We start from the raw sequence: 16199 nt of genomic DNA on the forward strand, positions 1-16199 counted from the left end.
TGTAGTTAAGGAATGATGCTTTGTTGATTAAAGAAATGTTTATTGTAGCCCTATAATACTACCTTATGATTAACAATATTAATGCTAAATACGATGCACACGTTTAATGCCCCCGTGTTTACCTTTACCACTCTATTGTTTACATTTGACCACTATTTTTTGCAAGCTATTATTTGTTCATGCGCAAGTCTACATTGGAAGGTTTTATTACTATGTTCTGCACCATTGCGTTTTTTACCGTGAATAACATAAAAACTACTGTCGTACATTTTGTAAACAACTTTGTCATTTCGCGTTCAATGAAGTAACAGGATATTAGATGTATACAAGCAAACTGCACTTATTTTAATGTGACGGATATATTTAACGTAATTGCTTTCAGTTTTTGAACTTTCAGTCATATAAAATTGTATCCAACATTTCGTGTTAGTGTATATTGATGAGAAATTGGGAATTCTATTTGTAAACATACCGGTGTTATTTTCGTGAACAATGACACTTTATTGAAAGGTAAGGTTTTATTTTAAGCTTTCCGGTGGTTTATAGAGAAATATCAGTGAATTAAAACTGATAATTTCACTGTTTCAGTCATTGAAATTCAGATTTAAATCTACAAGCAAGTCGGGCTAGTACTATGGGAATTTGAACAAGCCCGAGTCAGATTTTACTAGCCCAAACATTTTTGTTAAAATTGCAGATAAACATAACATAAAACATCCAAAGAAGCATTCATTTATTCAATCTTTAGAATACAATACAAATCTCTTATTAATTTCATCACCATCCAAGTTAGCTTCCTCGTCATCTGAGCCAGCCTCTTTCGGATCCTGAAATAAGAAGAAATTAATTTCACAAACGGATTTCAATCTAATCACAATTATAAATTGTGATAATACATAAAGTTTAGGTAAAAAATTAGCAGATATTTATCCCATCTATCCATGTGAAAGAGATAGCAAACCTAGTGAACCACCAGAAAATATATAAGCAATTAAGTGCCAGGTTATTCTACAAAAAGCCAGTTGACAAATGCGTCAATCACAGTTACCTCAGATAAGCATTCCTCAACGACGTACTTGAATGACAACTGTTCGGCCATCATTCTATACATAGATGGTGACGTCACTACGTTATTGTCACCTCTATTCTTAGACGCATCACATTCCCCTGGTTTGGGGAATTATGCTTCCGCCAAAATGGTTCTGCGTAGGAATGAAAAAGTTAATAATGAAAGAAAAACCGTTCTTTATTGTGTGTTTAAAACGTAATGTTGTTTAAAGAAATGTTATTTAATTATGTTAAAATGTGATTTTTAATCTCTATCCAGACTGATAGCGATTATTAGAAGTGTGATTACCTGACCTTCTTTCGCTTTTCACTTGTAAAAGAAGTGCTACCCACAATTCCTTTCGCGTAAGTACACAGGTCAGTAAGACCGGTGTGTACAAAATGTTTCGGCCATTACTCTCTGTGTCCCAAATGCAACGCAAAACATTTATTGTACATAATAGCAATCCGGGAACCACAAAACCATGCGCTGTATGCGCAGTGATTGCCCAGCACGTGTGTGCAGTGTGTTAAAACATAAGCGGTTGTTGATTTAAGCTGCTCAAATCTTTGTTTACAAATATTGAAAATGAAAGCGGAACTCGTTTTCTGTTTAATGAATTGTACAAGCACGTCGGGCTTGTAATATTGGATTTCCTACAAGCCCGAAAGAAAAAATACTAGTTTTTTGCTGTCGGGCTAGTGCGAATTTCGACGACTGCTGTTTACTATTTTTTTAACCCATTGTGACCCCCACACATTCTTCCACCAAGAGCGAGAACTCTTCGATGAATATTTATATCAACATACGGAGTAACTTCCCTTGAACATCATGTACACACTGTTGGTCACAATATACTAAAAGATTTCCTACACAAATTCAATGCGAAAGCAATAACTTTAACAAAAAATAAAGTCAAACTTTTGCGCATAGACATCCCCATAACCATATATTTTCTTAAAGAGCATTCCAAGCCGCACTGATTTAAACAATAAAAAAGGGGGGGGGGGTCATACGTTATGCAAGAAAGAACTCGTCGCGAATCAGCGGTCACTGTTTTATGGCAATCTATTTACCGGCTTCGTACCAGTTGAGAAGGGTTTCCCGCCATCTGTCAAAGTCTCATGTAGTCTCCAACCTTCAAGCAAAAGAGTGAATTTCTGTTAAACATCAATGTTTTCCCTACCACATGCACAAAGAAACATTCCAGAGAATTGTGTCTTCTTACAATGATGTTCATGTTTTTAGAGAGTATTGCATTGCACTCCAAAATATTTTAGTACATTGTAACCTGTTAACGTTATTTACGCTATAAATAGACTCCGCATATTTAGGTTACAATACACTAAATGATCGCTTCATGTAGGGCTGTACTCTCTAAAAAAATATCATAGTTGACAGGAAGGCATGTTTTACACTTTTTACAATTATTCGGGTGTTTTCTTGTGGAGATAATGGTAGGGCATGAATAGGTGTTCACTACTGAATCCCTGAAATATGATACACTTGAATACTATAGTAAACCATTGCACTAGAAAAGGTTTCATTCCACTAAGAAACGGCCGAAAAAAAAGTTGCAAAAACAGTCGATTTTGATTTGTGTCAAGTTCTTTCTTGCTTTGTACATGACATATCTTTTTTATTGCATAAATCGATTCCGCTTAGAATCGCCTTTAAGAAAAGGTATGGTTATGGGGGTCTCTATGTGCAAAATGTTGCATTTATTTTCGCTCAAAGTTGTCGCTTTTACATTGAATTATATAGGGAAACTATTTAGTGTATTATGACCTACTTATACGACAGCATGACATAAACAACTTGTGTCATCATATGATTATTTATTTTTTAATTGATGTTATCGGTGTTTTTTTTCTTTTCACTTGATATGTGTTGCATTGTAAATACAAAAAAGTTATTGTTTAACGTTTGTTTTCTTGTGAACTATTTGCAACGCTGAATGTAAAAGCGGTAATGATCTTTTGGGGCGCTCAAAGGGAAATTGGTTTGAACGGATTGGCAAACGTATAAAAATATTAATTTGTGAGCATAAAATAAAAAGAAAATTTGTTGGATTGGGTGGAATATCGATTTTAATTCACCTGTGATCATAGAAAAATATGTTTTCACTCGTGGCGCAAAATATATTTTTTTATGATCACTCGTGAATTAAAATCGATATTCCACCCAATCCAACAAATATCCTCTATATATTCATTTAACTTAGCTGAATCGTGTCTCCAGATTTTAGCAGAGTAGTGAGAAACGGTGAATATTAACTTAAAAAATCTTTTATTGGGAATTAATATTAGTTTATTACAGATACAAACCGATGAATTGCTATGTTACCGTGTTCTAAACTCGGTTGTATTGTTTTATACTGGTTTCCGTTTGTTAATAGTCAGATCAATGGATTTGAACTGTGACCAATACACACTATGAACCTGATTTGAATGATGTGACCTACAGGTCTTCATACAAATTACAATTAATATTGTGTGTTACCTTCTTATTCGAAAATAAAAACCAATGTTTTACTTTTATTGATTTTCAGTTTGTTTTACAGAACTGAAAACTCCCTATCCCATTATGCAGCCTAGAGCGCACTCGCATCTAGCGGTGTTGTGCGCACTTACTTCATGTTTCCTTAGCGTGCATGGACTGGGAACAGAGCTTCTTCCGGGCGACGCCTACCTCGAGTTTATTGGCTCCGTGTACTCAGACAGCTCGTGCCGCGAACCGGATGTGGAGTTGCTGCAAGCGATCAACGCAGTCAAGTGGACGCTAAATCGGCTGAACGTCGGCAACTTTACCAACGGGTTGAAGCTGGGTAGGCAACGATTGGACTGGTTGCGAGCATAACTCGTATACAATCCCGGTCACAATCACACATCACATGACGATGGTCATTTTTTTTTCCATATATATAATTAAAAAATGTATTTGGTCTCTTGTTTTACATTTTAGTTATATTGTAAAACTGAAGCACATTTCTCGGGTCTATACGTCTATTCTTAATTATTAGCTCATGTAAGAAAATATTCGTCCTAAATCAGAGTGCAGTGATGTGTTGTTATACGGAAATTATTCTTCTTCTTCATGTAAATAATGATAATAATAATAATAATTATTATTATTATTAACAATAATAATCATCATCGTCTCAACCAACACCACCACCACCACGTGGCCACCACCACGCGGCCACCACCACCACCACCACAACCACCACCACCACCACCACCACCACCACCACCACCACCACCACCACCACCACCACCACCACCACCACCACCACCACCACCACCACCACCATCACCACCACCACCACTACCACCACCACCACCACCACCACCCTTAAAGTGAAATATTCATGATACTTGCCTGCCGCCTCCCCTAATGTTCCTGCATTTCTTTCCTGTCCTCAGGTCTGAGAGTGAGCCCGACGTGTCAGTCCGCGGAGAAGGCAACCCAGGTTGCACACCAACTGATTGTGGAGATGGGAAAGAACGACACCACTGACGTTGTCGGTAAGCTAGTCTATTGGTAGAGTATCCGTCCGGGAGGCGTGTGTTCGGACATCACCCATGCATCATAGTTTTGTTTGGACGGACATGACATGAGTTAGCTACTGACATTATGATCATTATTGTGCACTTGAAGTGAATGAAAAACCCGGCTCAAGAAAACAAAGTCAAGACATTACAGCTTTAATAATTCTTACCACACAACAATAAAATACACCGTGTTGTGTAGTTTACTCGCATAAAGTAATGAAAATTAACCAAGATATGCATACACTCAGTTTCGTTAAGCTACGTTTCCAGTTCTATGATTGATCATTATATATATAATATATATACAATTCACTACGCATGCACAATTTTCATTCCTGGGTTTACCACGTGACGATGATGATCAATCTACTTGCGTTATTTATAGTTAACTGGTAGTTACCTGGTACTGTGCCCATTAAAATGTATTACCGAATATACTGAAAATATGAAAACTTAACAACTTTATTTAAAAAAATGCAATATATCAGTCTTGATATTTTAATCAATATAAACTAATAATTGTAAAAAAAAAAACGGTATTTTAAAACTTTTTTCGTCAATCGTGGTTTACTGTCCCTTTAATGTTTGTGAGTCAAGCCCATATGGAATGTTTGCAAGTTTACACTCTGAACCTGTCTTGCCCGGTGTTTTTCGGTAGCACATAGAATGAATAAAGAAAACATTTCCGAAACAAGTTTGCTTCGTTTTTTTATATATTTTGCCATTTCAATATTGATATTTGAACCAGTTGCATTGCTTTCGGTTTTTAAACGAAAACAGTGTATCGTAAATAAAAAAAACGACAAAACAACGAAATACATTATGTCAAATATGAAAAACCTTATATAGCCTAAACAAATTCCCATAATTTCCTTGCTCCTTAACATACTGTTTACAAAAGAACTCGCTTAAATTATAACGAATCATGAGCTACAAAATCAAATACTTCATTGCCGGAGAAATTTAGTTTGAACATAATTATAATTTTGGAAATCCTGTTCAACAGAACACCCCACCTCGAATACATACCTTTGACTTTAACTCAAATGGGAATGCTTAGCCAATCAAACGTGAAAATATGACGGATTAACAAATTGAATGCGTAATGGTGAATAGACTATGCGAGTTGATCGACAAATGTGGCAGCAAGAATTGTACGCATTAGAAAATTAATAGCATGGTTTCAAAACCATACTAGTTTATAAATATGCGGTTAATCATTTCTTATAATTTCTATAGAATACAAACAAAGAGGTGCTGGAAAAATAACTTCAAAGAACTTAGACTTCAAGAGGAAAATTGTTTTAAAGGTGATGACAAAAAAAGGACAGCATAATAACCCGCATCATGCGGAAATCGCTCTTATATCACACTGGTCATGTTCTACACAGACGATGAGGTCTAAAAACAATTTTAATTGAACGTTTCGCGTTACGTCACTCTGTTTCATACTTTAATTTTTTTAATAAACACTTTGAAGTCAAGCAGTTGTAACATCAATAAATGCTTGTTTGTGTCGTTGTTGTCCTGTTTTTTGTTTTGCTTAAATCTCTTAATATTTTAGCCGCGTCATGCGAAAATTGATCTTATGCAATATGCGACAAACGTAGCTCTAATCCAGACGGCGCGATAGAAGCTACGCTGTTAACTGTTAAGTTACGCAAGGTTTCTTGGTCTCATCAGCGGATCGGGTAGCTCCTGACCTGACTTTGTCGATACGCAGGCCGATCTGGAGCTACTCTGTATGCATACGGCATAAGACCCACTTGTCATGGCTCGGGTCATTTACACCAGGATAGGCTTAACATTAACAAGAAATATCTTTAAAAAAGATATACGGCGTTGATTGTGGTTGCAGTTAATGAAAGGTAAAGACTTTAATTAATGAGATCAAAGATAGCGAATGTCTTTTTCTGTGCAGTTCTTAGCTGCAGCAAACGCAGTACGGGATGATACGCGGAGTTTTCGCGGCTTATTTTACATCATTACATATTGCTGGTCATAAACGTATAGATACAAAACAGAAAACCAAAAGAAGAATGGAAGTGAAATTAAAACATATGAGTCAACCGGCCACACGCGAAGTATCCGTATATATTTTAAATATTTATACGCGCGTTCTTCGAACAAACCTGTTTTAGTGGTTTGTCTGGCGTTGCTATTTGATTCGATTTTTAACAGTATCGAGAATCATTGCGCTCATGCTTAATTCATTAGTCAATATGATGGCATACTTCTTGTTAAATTAATTAAAAATAATATTTATCATGGTATTGTTGTAAAACACATTAAGAATCTATTATTGACATACCATATGATATCGCTGGATATCTTCATTTAACATCTGTCTGGTCTAAAGAAAATTCCAGTTCACCTAGTTTACGCTATAGCGTCTTTATTATGTAACGATTATTTTCCTGGTCGCGAACTCCGATCAGCACATAGGGTAGAGACGCAGCGATGACCTGTATCACACAGTGGCCGCAAATTGACCCGATATACCTCGCGAGTTGAAATGCAATGCATTAAAGTGAGTCTTCGCTTCCACTGCTCTCTATACTTTAACATGTTAACATGTTAACAGGAATATGGAAGTTAGTAATAAATATGAGAAAATAGTCTTTAAGTGCAAACGTTCTCGCGCTGAAAATCTTCTGAAAATAAAAGGTGGACGCACAAACTGTATTGATGTCGAGATTGAGTGTAAAACTGTTCTATCTATTAAGCCTTTTCATTAGATATAATTGTTTCATGCTGAACACGCAGTAAAACAATGTTACAAAGACGCGGACATGTTTCCAATGTTCTGGTCGTATTCTCAAATCAGCCAATGCAGTCAATGAAGTGTATTCATCTGTACTTGGCCGCGGGAAGTTTTATTTGAATTCTATTGGACGCTAACAAAGGTCAGGCTAAGGTGAAAGGCTGGCTTAATACAGCTTACGCCGAAAAATACTTAGAGAACTGACATGAACAAAAGCTTAGCATTATATTACATGTGAGAAGGTCCTGCATCCTGCGTCTTTAGCTAGGGCTTTGTAAAAGGCTAGCAGCACATTATAACCAAGTCATTGTAAGATGCTGACATGCGATCTTGTCTCTGCCAGGTGTGATTGGCTCCGACTTCAGTTCCGAGTCTGAAGCAATCTCGCGCATGCTCAGTCCGCTACCCGACCAGTATCGTTTGCTGCAGGTCAGCTGGGGTGCCACTTCCGCATCACTGCGCAACCGCGAGCTGTACCGTAACTTCTTCAGGACCATCCCAGCTGACGACAAACAAGTTAAGGTAGTACATTTTAATTTATTTGCGTTTTATTATCCTTCTTTATATTTTACTTAGCCATATATGTGACAAAAACTCACTTTTAAGACCTTATCATTACGCTGTTACTAAATTTTATTTCGACCATAAGTTTCAACTAATTATAATCTGCATTAATTATCTTTTATCCATATAGATACCTAAATGATACTGTCGTACAATAGATTATTATTAAATATTTCTCCTTTTTTTCAAAATAAACTATGTAAAGAATGTTCTTGTTTTTTTAATCGATCGATCCTACAAACTTTGTGAGATTATCGAGTATTGACAGCCCTAATCAAACCCGGCTTAGTGTAGCTATAATGTAGACCTATTCACCGTCCGGTCTCGTGTGGCAGGCTATTGAGTATTTATTACCACTGATTAACCTCTAAGCCTCGTGTTGACAGGTGATGCACGAGTTTCTCGTGGAGGCTCGATGGACGATGCTCACGGTGTTCTACATCAACGACACGTACGGGCGCGGCGGCTTCCGGGCGCTATATGAGATCCTCGTCGGCTCCGACATATGTCTGGTTGACAGCGTTGCAATAGAGCCCGAGAAATACAACGTCACTCTGCTGGAAGATGAGTTGAGAAATAAGGTCTACAAGATCAACGCAACAATGAACGAGCCGCCCGTAAGCGGTATTATAGTGTTCGGAAGCTATCCGATTGTGGAGGCTTTGTTCCAAGCAATACAGAATCTGGAAAACGACAAAAGAACTGCCCATTACAACAGACCCAGTGTTATTCTCTCTGAAACCGGGACATATGTTGAAGGCAAATTTCCAAATGTTTCGAAAGGCGCGTTTGTATTAAGCCCCCCTCGGCGAATCATTTCAGAGTTTCAAACCTATTGGACAAACAGTCTGACAGTTTCAGAGCAAATGAAAGCAGAAGTCGAAACGAATCGCTATTTTAAAGAAATGTTCGAAACTCTCATGAACTGTCAGTTTGCCAATAAAGAGCTAGCAAACTATTGCCGCCCAATGACGTTAGAGCAACAGACAAAGCAATTCGCGCCGTCAGTGTACACGCAATACGCCATTCAGGCTTCTCTTGTAATAGCGTTCTCCGTAAAGCGTGTTCACTCGACGGCGTGCCCGACCGGCGGAGCCTGTGACGCGTTTAGAGACGTGGATATAACCAAACGGTGTGCCTTTATTGAGGCGATTGAAAACAAGAAAATTGTATTCGACCTTGACTTTGGTGGTTTACGCCTGCAGGAGTTTCAAAGCCCACTGCTGACCGTGCGGTTCGAGGGTTCTTCTGACGTGAGGTTCGTACCCAGCAACGCGTTTCCCGAGTACGAGATTTACAACCACCGCCTGCATTCCAGGTGTCCCAAGAGGGATACCCCTTGCCTTATCAAGGTTCGTGCTATGTTACAAAAATGTCACAAGCCATAATTATTTTTCAAAAATAATATTTTCACATAACGAATACTATTAAATCGCATCTTCAGTAAGTAATTGTCCGATAGGTTTCGAATACGGACGAAATCAGCTTCCCATGAAAAGTTAAACGTGCATGATATATCTTAACAGGTGGCAAGTTATAACGATCACACACTCATGGATAAGTCGCTGTTTACGGAAATCCGTGACTATGACGATAACAACACTGAGCTGACTTGGCCCACTATTCGGAAGCCCCAATGTCCGGATGGTTACAAATCATTTTCATGTCTGAGTCAACGGTCGGATACCTCCATTCTGTACCATAAGGGAGACATGTACATCGTTGGGATTGCCCCCGTGCTCGAAACAGGTACCACGCCTCTAAAATGCGGAAAAATAAGAGAAGACGGGTTGAGTATTGTGGAAGCTATACGGTACGAAATATTAACGGAAAGCGGTTTATTTGGTGGTGCCAAGATCGGATTGATCTTGATTGACAGCTGCAATGATCCACTAATTATACAGGAGAAGATCCTGACATTGCACAGGCTGGGAGTCTACGTCGGCGGGACATATGAACGGGTGGCCGACAAGATCCTGGGGTACGTTGGCGGCTTGTCAAGTGACGTCAGCACAGCCTCAGCCAAGATAACCAGTCGACTGGGCCTCGTGCAGATCAGCTACGCATCCACGGCACCGTCGCTTAGCGATCGCGACCTATATCCGTACTTCCTGCGCGTCCCTGGCGCCGACGACGTCCAGGCAGCGACGCTGCTCAAGATCGTGAAGGACCTTGGAGGCAGCACTATCCAGGTCATTTACGCAAAGACGATCTATGGCGAGGGCGGGAGGAGACTCATACAGACACTCGCGGGAAAGCCGGAATACAGCATCTGTATCGGCAACGAGATAGGCGTGTCCACAGATACCCAAGCGGCAACCATCGTGGAGTCGCTTCGTAAGTTTAAGGAAGCGCAAATAGTCGTCGTCTTCATCACATGGGTTGAAATGCAGCACATAATTGGCTACATGAACGAACAGTTGGCGTTGAACGAATTCCTGTTCATCGCGTCCGAGGGATGGGGGTTGAGTATTAACATGACCCAGTACCGGAACCTCCAGGGCACGATCACCGTGGCCACTCGCCTTTGGAACACTGATGGGTTCGAGTCCCACCTTAAGGCACTGCGGCCCGACAACAAGGAAAACCCTTGGATACGACCCTACCTGGAGATGATCTATAACTGTTACTTTGAGAGCAGCTTTGACAAATCTTCAAAAAAGAAATGCACGTAAGAGCATATTCGAACAATTATAATACTGTATATATCGTTAATAAAAAATGGCATCCTCTACTCCAAAAGATTATTTTACTTACTTGAACATCATTTGATAATACAGTATTATATTCATCGCCGCTACCAGCATCATCGTGATCACCAGCATTGCAAAACACTACCATCAACACGCCACAAACACGCCACCAACACTATTTCTATCTCTACTTGCAAACACAACCACCAACCCAATCATTGTTCCCACAATCATGATTACATCTATTCTTGTTATAACCATCAGCAATAGTAAAGTCCTGCCTATTGTCTCTTTTTGTGTTTTGTCTACTTTTTCTTGCTTGTATTCTTATAAGCAGCCTTATTTTAGCGGCACTGAAAACCTCGATGAAGCTAAACGCGTGTTCAATATCGACTCATGGTCGCCGTTCGCTGAACGCGCCGTTTCCGTGCTGCTAAAGGGGGCGGCGTCCACCCTTCAGAAAGTGTGCGGTACCGCCATGTCTGTCTGTCCGGAGTACTACAATGCAACCGGTTTGGTACGTAAGTTTGTATTAAAACAGTTTGGTTGGAAAAGTAAGAGAAATAGTGGTGGCAATATAAGTAGTCATAGTAAAAGTACGTGGTAAAGTATGTAGTAAAAGTAGAAGTTATTGTAGTGTTATGTCTATGATTCATGTGCCAGTGATGCTTTCAGCTGCTGACGGAACTTAAGCGACAGGAGGTGTTAATGGAACCTCAGGACATTGTCAAGCGGCGCGTCTTCGACGACAACGGCGACGGTACGATAGGCTACAGGATATACGTCATAGACGGGAATGGGAAAGCCGTCAAGGTACGTTGTCATAGCATGCGCCCCTTCTTCACCAATACGATTTTACTTAAAATATGTTTAACTGATAATCAGTCTTTAAGTATAAGCCTTACTGACAAGATGAACTGTTTCACGAATCAAGAAGCTTGATATGGCTAACATGAACGGAGATAATTGAGACTGACGGCAGGCGGGAAATTAAAATGTGCTTTTTAAAAGTTACGATGAGGATGATGCGTTTGATGGTATTTTATTTCTATGGTTTTCGTTTAGATAATTTGAACGACTTTGTTCATATTTCCACACCGAAAAAAATAGTCTCCCAATATGCGTTGGCTGTGAGGAACACTATCGATTAAGTATGTACCGTAGAGTATAGAATGGATCCGTTTTTGTGTGTGTAATATTGGATACGACTAAGGTTTGCCGTTAATGGTTAGGGTTCGGTTGGATCCGGTTGGATCTGTTGTCGCAATTTATGTTGCATCCAAAATAGACACACGTATATTACAGCTGGGTACAAGTGACAGTCTCGGGCTCCATTTTCCGGTGCAGCAGTACTACACCTACCGACCTATGGCCTCCATTACAACAAAATGTACCACCGGCGTCGTCTGTCGAAAGTGCTATCCGCAACCCACCTCGTAAGAGCATACGAGATCTCGCCATACGTCACAGAAAAACAACTTGATCACAATCAAAGTATCAGTGAACAGAATTGGTCAATCAAAATATATTTAAATTTGTGTGTGATCGCGTTTCGCTATTTGTTGGCCAATCAAATTGATATTTACGTTTGATCGCTTGTCGCTATTGGTTGGTCAAACGTTTATGAGTCGCGTATTTCTGTTGGTAAATGTTTAAGCTGCAGTCTTAGCTTCGTCGCAAGAATGTGTATTGGCCTTGGTCATGAGGCATATAACATGACAATAGTAATTAGCTCGTGTTTCAATTAGAATTTAGGCAATAATCAGCCGATTTTCCCAAGCAATTTGGAATGTAGTGTACTAATTCTTATTTGGACAATAAAAAGGGCAGTCAAATGTAGGTTCTTATCATACCGGTAGTAATAACCTTGTGTTTCAGTTAGAGATAAATAAGTTATCGGCCGACTATCCAAAGCTTCGCGGCACGTCTGTTAATTGATAATGATTGCGGTGCTTTGTCTTGTGACACCTTATCCCCAATTGAATTGACGGCCGGGCATATTAGCCTAACAATAGCACACCTGAGCGAATTGTTCGTAAAGTCATTTTGATTTTCAACAATATTTATTCTGCTCAAACAATATAAGGGCCGCTGCACCAGTGATTCCTATGACTTAGTGTTCTGAGCCCTTTACCTCTTGGAATAAACCGCTGTAAGTAGTTAGACGTAGGACATAACCATATAGGTAAACCGTAGAGGGTAGGTAACCGCTGTGAGAAGTTGACTGGAAACTTTGGGCGCTGTCATATGATGACATCTGTGTTCTATTTTCAAGGTCGTCATGTGACGGAAATAAGGGGTTGCCTATGGGCGCTGTGGCGGCAATTGTGGTGCTTGCGGTGTTTGCCAGCGCCATCCTAGTGGTCCTCCTTTGCATCTGCAAGCGGACCGGATGTTATCTAAGATGTGGTACGCATGCTCGCACCGATCACACTTACCTGACGACGATACACACATAACGACTTAAACAGCACGACGTCGACATAAATGCATGTGCCTAAAGTATGGTCCCAGGTTAGACTGTACACTTTTCACATGTGTGTACAGGCTAATCTGGGACGATAATGTACACATATACATTAAGCCTGTTGATCCAGAACGAGGCTCAAATTATTGTTAAAATTATTTAAAAACAGTTTTTTGCTGAAATACTTCATAGCGAAAGAAATAGTAGTGATACTATGTTGTTGTCAAGAAATATTGTCCATGTATTTTAATAAAGACCACGATAACAAGATATCTTAAAGTAGAAACTTAATTCATAAACAGTTCTGAAAAAAATGGGCTTAATGCATGTTCGTAAGCTTTCATCTCTGATCAGCCTGTGCAGTCTGCACAGTCTTATCAGGGACGAAACTTTCCGCTTCTATGGTATTTTTCGTTTAAATATGGTGTTTTTAAACGAAAATCCAGTCCATGGGAAAGTGTCATTCCTGATTAGCCTGTGCGGACTGCACATGTTAATATTGGACTATTCTTTTCGCACATGCGTTAAGCTCAATTAATCCTGAATGCAGCTCATATTTTTGCTCAACACGATGTGTCGTTCGTTTCAGACGCATTAAATCCGCGGTCCGATGACACTTATCTGACGCCGATCCACGACGAAAAGCCCCAACGGAACGGCGTCAACGCAAGTGAAACGCCGACTCCTCACATAATGAAAAACGAAGACTACGACTTCCCGGAAGATCATCCAGACGCTGGGTTGCGCAAAGGCGGTATGCCAAATCAAAATAATTGGAGCGACAGACATCGCAGTCAAAACGGAAGCAGCACCCATAGTAGGAATTCAGTGGTTCAGAGAGAGCGGCTTGCTGTCACGTGATGCCATGGACAATCCTACGGAGCTTTAAAAACTTATGTGAAATCCGTGAAATACTAGTAGTTAAATTATGTTTGGAATAAATAACGTAATGTATCATATATAATAATAATGATTAGTTTAGAATATTTCCATGACGTTGTTATATGACACAAATTCACGTTTGCATCGCTTAATAGTACGGCTCAAACGTGACATGTATTCCGCTATATTTCTGATAAGTAAACAGACATGCCACTAGATTATCAGAGGGAAAACACAACTTTAATCAACCACAGACTCGCTCTTCGTATAGAGATAAAGTTGATACAAATATATAGAAAACATCGGATTGCACAGGCTAATCTGGGAGACTTTAATTATTGCATTAAGCCTTTTTTACCAGAGCGAGACTCATATTTTATTTGTCTTTGCGTAGAATGTTAGAAGTATGACCAATCATTATTGCTGAATGCTTTACTGCCATATAATGCATGTACATTAACTAAGATGTATATTGTATCATGAGTTCATTCTTGTTTATGAAGTTGATTGATTGATTGTATTGACTTTTTATGAATTTTATTATGACAAACCGTGCCTATGTTTTATTTATGGTATGCAATATGTTTATATATTTTGCTTCTGTTTAGTTCGTTTTATAGATATAGAGAAAAATGATAACATGAATAAAAAGTATTTAAATATAGTTGGAGTTTCCAAATGCTTTTGCTGCGCACTTACAGACTCTTGTGACACAAGTACAGACTGTCAACATTGGATTACCAAAGTAGTTCACCTAACACACGAACAGACTGTCAACATTGGATTACCAAAGAAGTTCACCTAACACACGAACAGACTGTAACCATTTGATTACCAAAGCAGTGAACCTAACACACGAACAGACTGTAAACATTGGATAACCAAAGCAGTGAACCAAAGTTATAAATGGCCTGGAATCACGTTTGGACTTTACATAAATACATTGTATCAATATACAAAATCGTATTAAGAAGTTTCATGATTTTTATGCTAAAAATATTACTTCTAAAGTGTTCTTAAGCTTTTTCAAGTTGACGATGTGTCCTTGTTTCATCCTAAATGACAATGAATCAAACCTAACACACGAACAGACTGTCAACATTGGATTACCAAAGTAGTTCACCTAACACACGAACAGACTGTAACCATTGGATTACCAAAGCAGTGAACCTTACACCCGAACAATGAATCAAATTTATCTAGGGGCCTCTAGAGTGTTCACAATGTAAAAGTTGACCACGGACACGTCACAACACACAAAATGTTATCCAAAAAGCTTCCTATGATCAGTTTAAATCATATTAAAATAATATAGTGCTTCACTCTGTGAAAAGGGGGTTTAATGCATGTGCGTATAGTGTCGCCCCAGATTAGCCTGTGCAGTCCGCACTTGTGATTAATTCAATTCATTATTAGAATCTTACACGAGTTTTGATCATGTTAGAGAGATAAATCCAAACAGTAAACGTAACAGCGGAGGCATATGTGTTTTTATTTCTAACCATTTACAGCAGTTAAATATAATCTCACGTTTTAATACTAATTTTAATGATTTAGTTGTTTTGTACTGTAATATTTTGAAATTGTTTAAATCAAAAGAAGTGATTATGTAGCACACTCATATATCTCCAGAAGGGTCATCAATATATAACCTTACAGATGAGAAGAATGGTATTCATGGTATGTTTTCTTATTTAGAACAGCTAAAATGTACATTTCAAGATGCTCTATTTTTTATCGGGGGACTTAAATTATAGAATGCAAGATTACTTAGATTTCATATATTGCGATGATTTACATTATATATTTGAGACATAGATTATGAAGGCAGTGCATTTGATATGCAACGCGCGAATAGAGATTACTTAAGAGGAAATACTTACGGAAAATCGTTACTTAATTTATGCCGTGTCTTTGGTGTAAATATTTTAAATGGCAGATTCGCAAACGACGAGGAAGGCCATTTCACGTGTGTTACGAACGAAGGGGCAAGTGTTGTAGATTACATTATTGCCTCATCAGAATTGTTTGCGACATTTATTGACTTCAAGGTACTTGACCACTCAGAGTCTGATCATTTTCCAATTAAGTGTCGAATAAACTTGGAACACATAAATAACAACCGTAAATATTTTGATAATAATATAGAAGTATCGCGCGTAAATCAATATAAATAACAGTAAAAATTTGCTGATGCCTTTCGAGTTCATATAAAAATGCTCTTGAA

General features: G+C 38.7%; 1 protein-coding gene and 1 long non-coding RNA gene across 2 annotated transcripts; one reads left to right on the forward strand and one right to left on the reverse strand.

Moving 5' to 3' along the window:
- Positions 1-719: 719 nt before the first annotated feature.
- Positions 720-1513, reverse strand: LOC127863905 (uncharacterized). The gene is made up of 3 exons (XR_008041241.1): positions 1358-1513; positions 1049-1202; positions 720-827 (listed from the first exon to the last, which is right to left on the reverse strand). It is a non-coding gene; the product is annotated as an uncharacterized LOC127863905 (long non-coding RNA).
- A 2091-nt stretch (positions 1514-3604) lies between these two features.
- On the forward strand, positions 3605-14594 carry LOC127863906 (uncharacterized). The gene is made up of 10 exons (XM_052403591.1): positions 3605-3875; positions 4474-4575; positions 7710-7888; positions 8317-9282; positions 9457-10601; positions 10972-11140; positions 11299-11436; positions 11929-12059; positions 12899-13032; positions 13680-14594. Exons 1-10 carry the CDS (start codon positions 3635-3637, stop codon positions 13949-13951), a joined length of 3477 nt encoding a protein of 1158 aa, XP_052259551.1. The 5' UTR covers positions 3605-3634; the 3' UTR covers positions 13952-14594.
- Positions 14595-16199: the final 1605 nt, after the last annotated feature.

The sequence above is a fragment of the Dreissena polymorpha genome, unplaced genomic scaffold (assembly GCF_020536995.1).
Source record: "Dreissena polymorpha isolate Duluth1 unplaced genomic scaffold, UMN_Dpol_1.0 chrUn057, whole genome shotgun sequence".
NCBI lineage: Eukaryota > Metazoa > Mollusca > Bivalvia > Myida > Dreissenidae > Dreissena > Dreissena polymorpha.

Bases quoted from the DNA above. Each gene is read 5' to 3' on its own strand.
- LOC127863906 (XM_052403591.1), top strand. From the start codon at position 3,635: ATGCAGCCTAGAGCGCACTCGCATCTAGCGGTGTTGTGCGCACTTACT. The intron at 4,576-7,709 runs GTAAGCTAGTCT...TGTCTCTGCCAG, and splicing joins CGACACCACTGACGTTGTCG to GTGTGATTGGCTCCGACTTC. The intron at 12,060-12,898 runs GTAAGAGCATAC...TCTATTTTCAAG, and splicing joins TGCTATCCGCAACCCACCTC to GTCGTCATGTGACGGAAATA.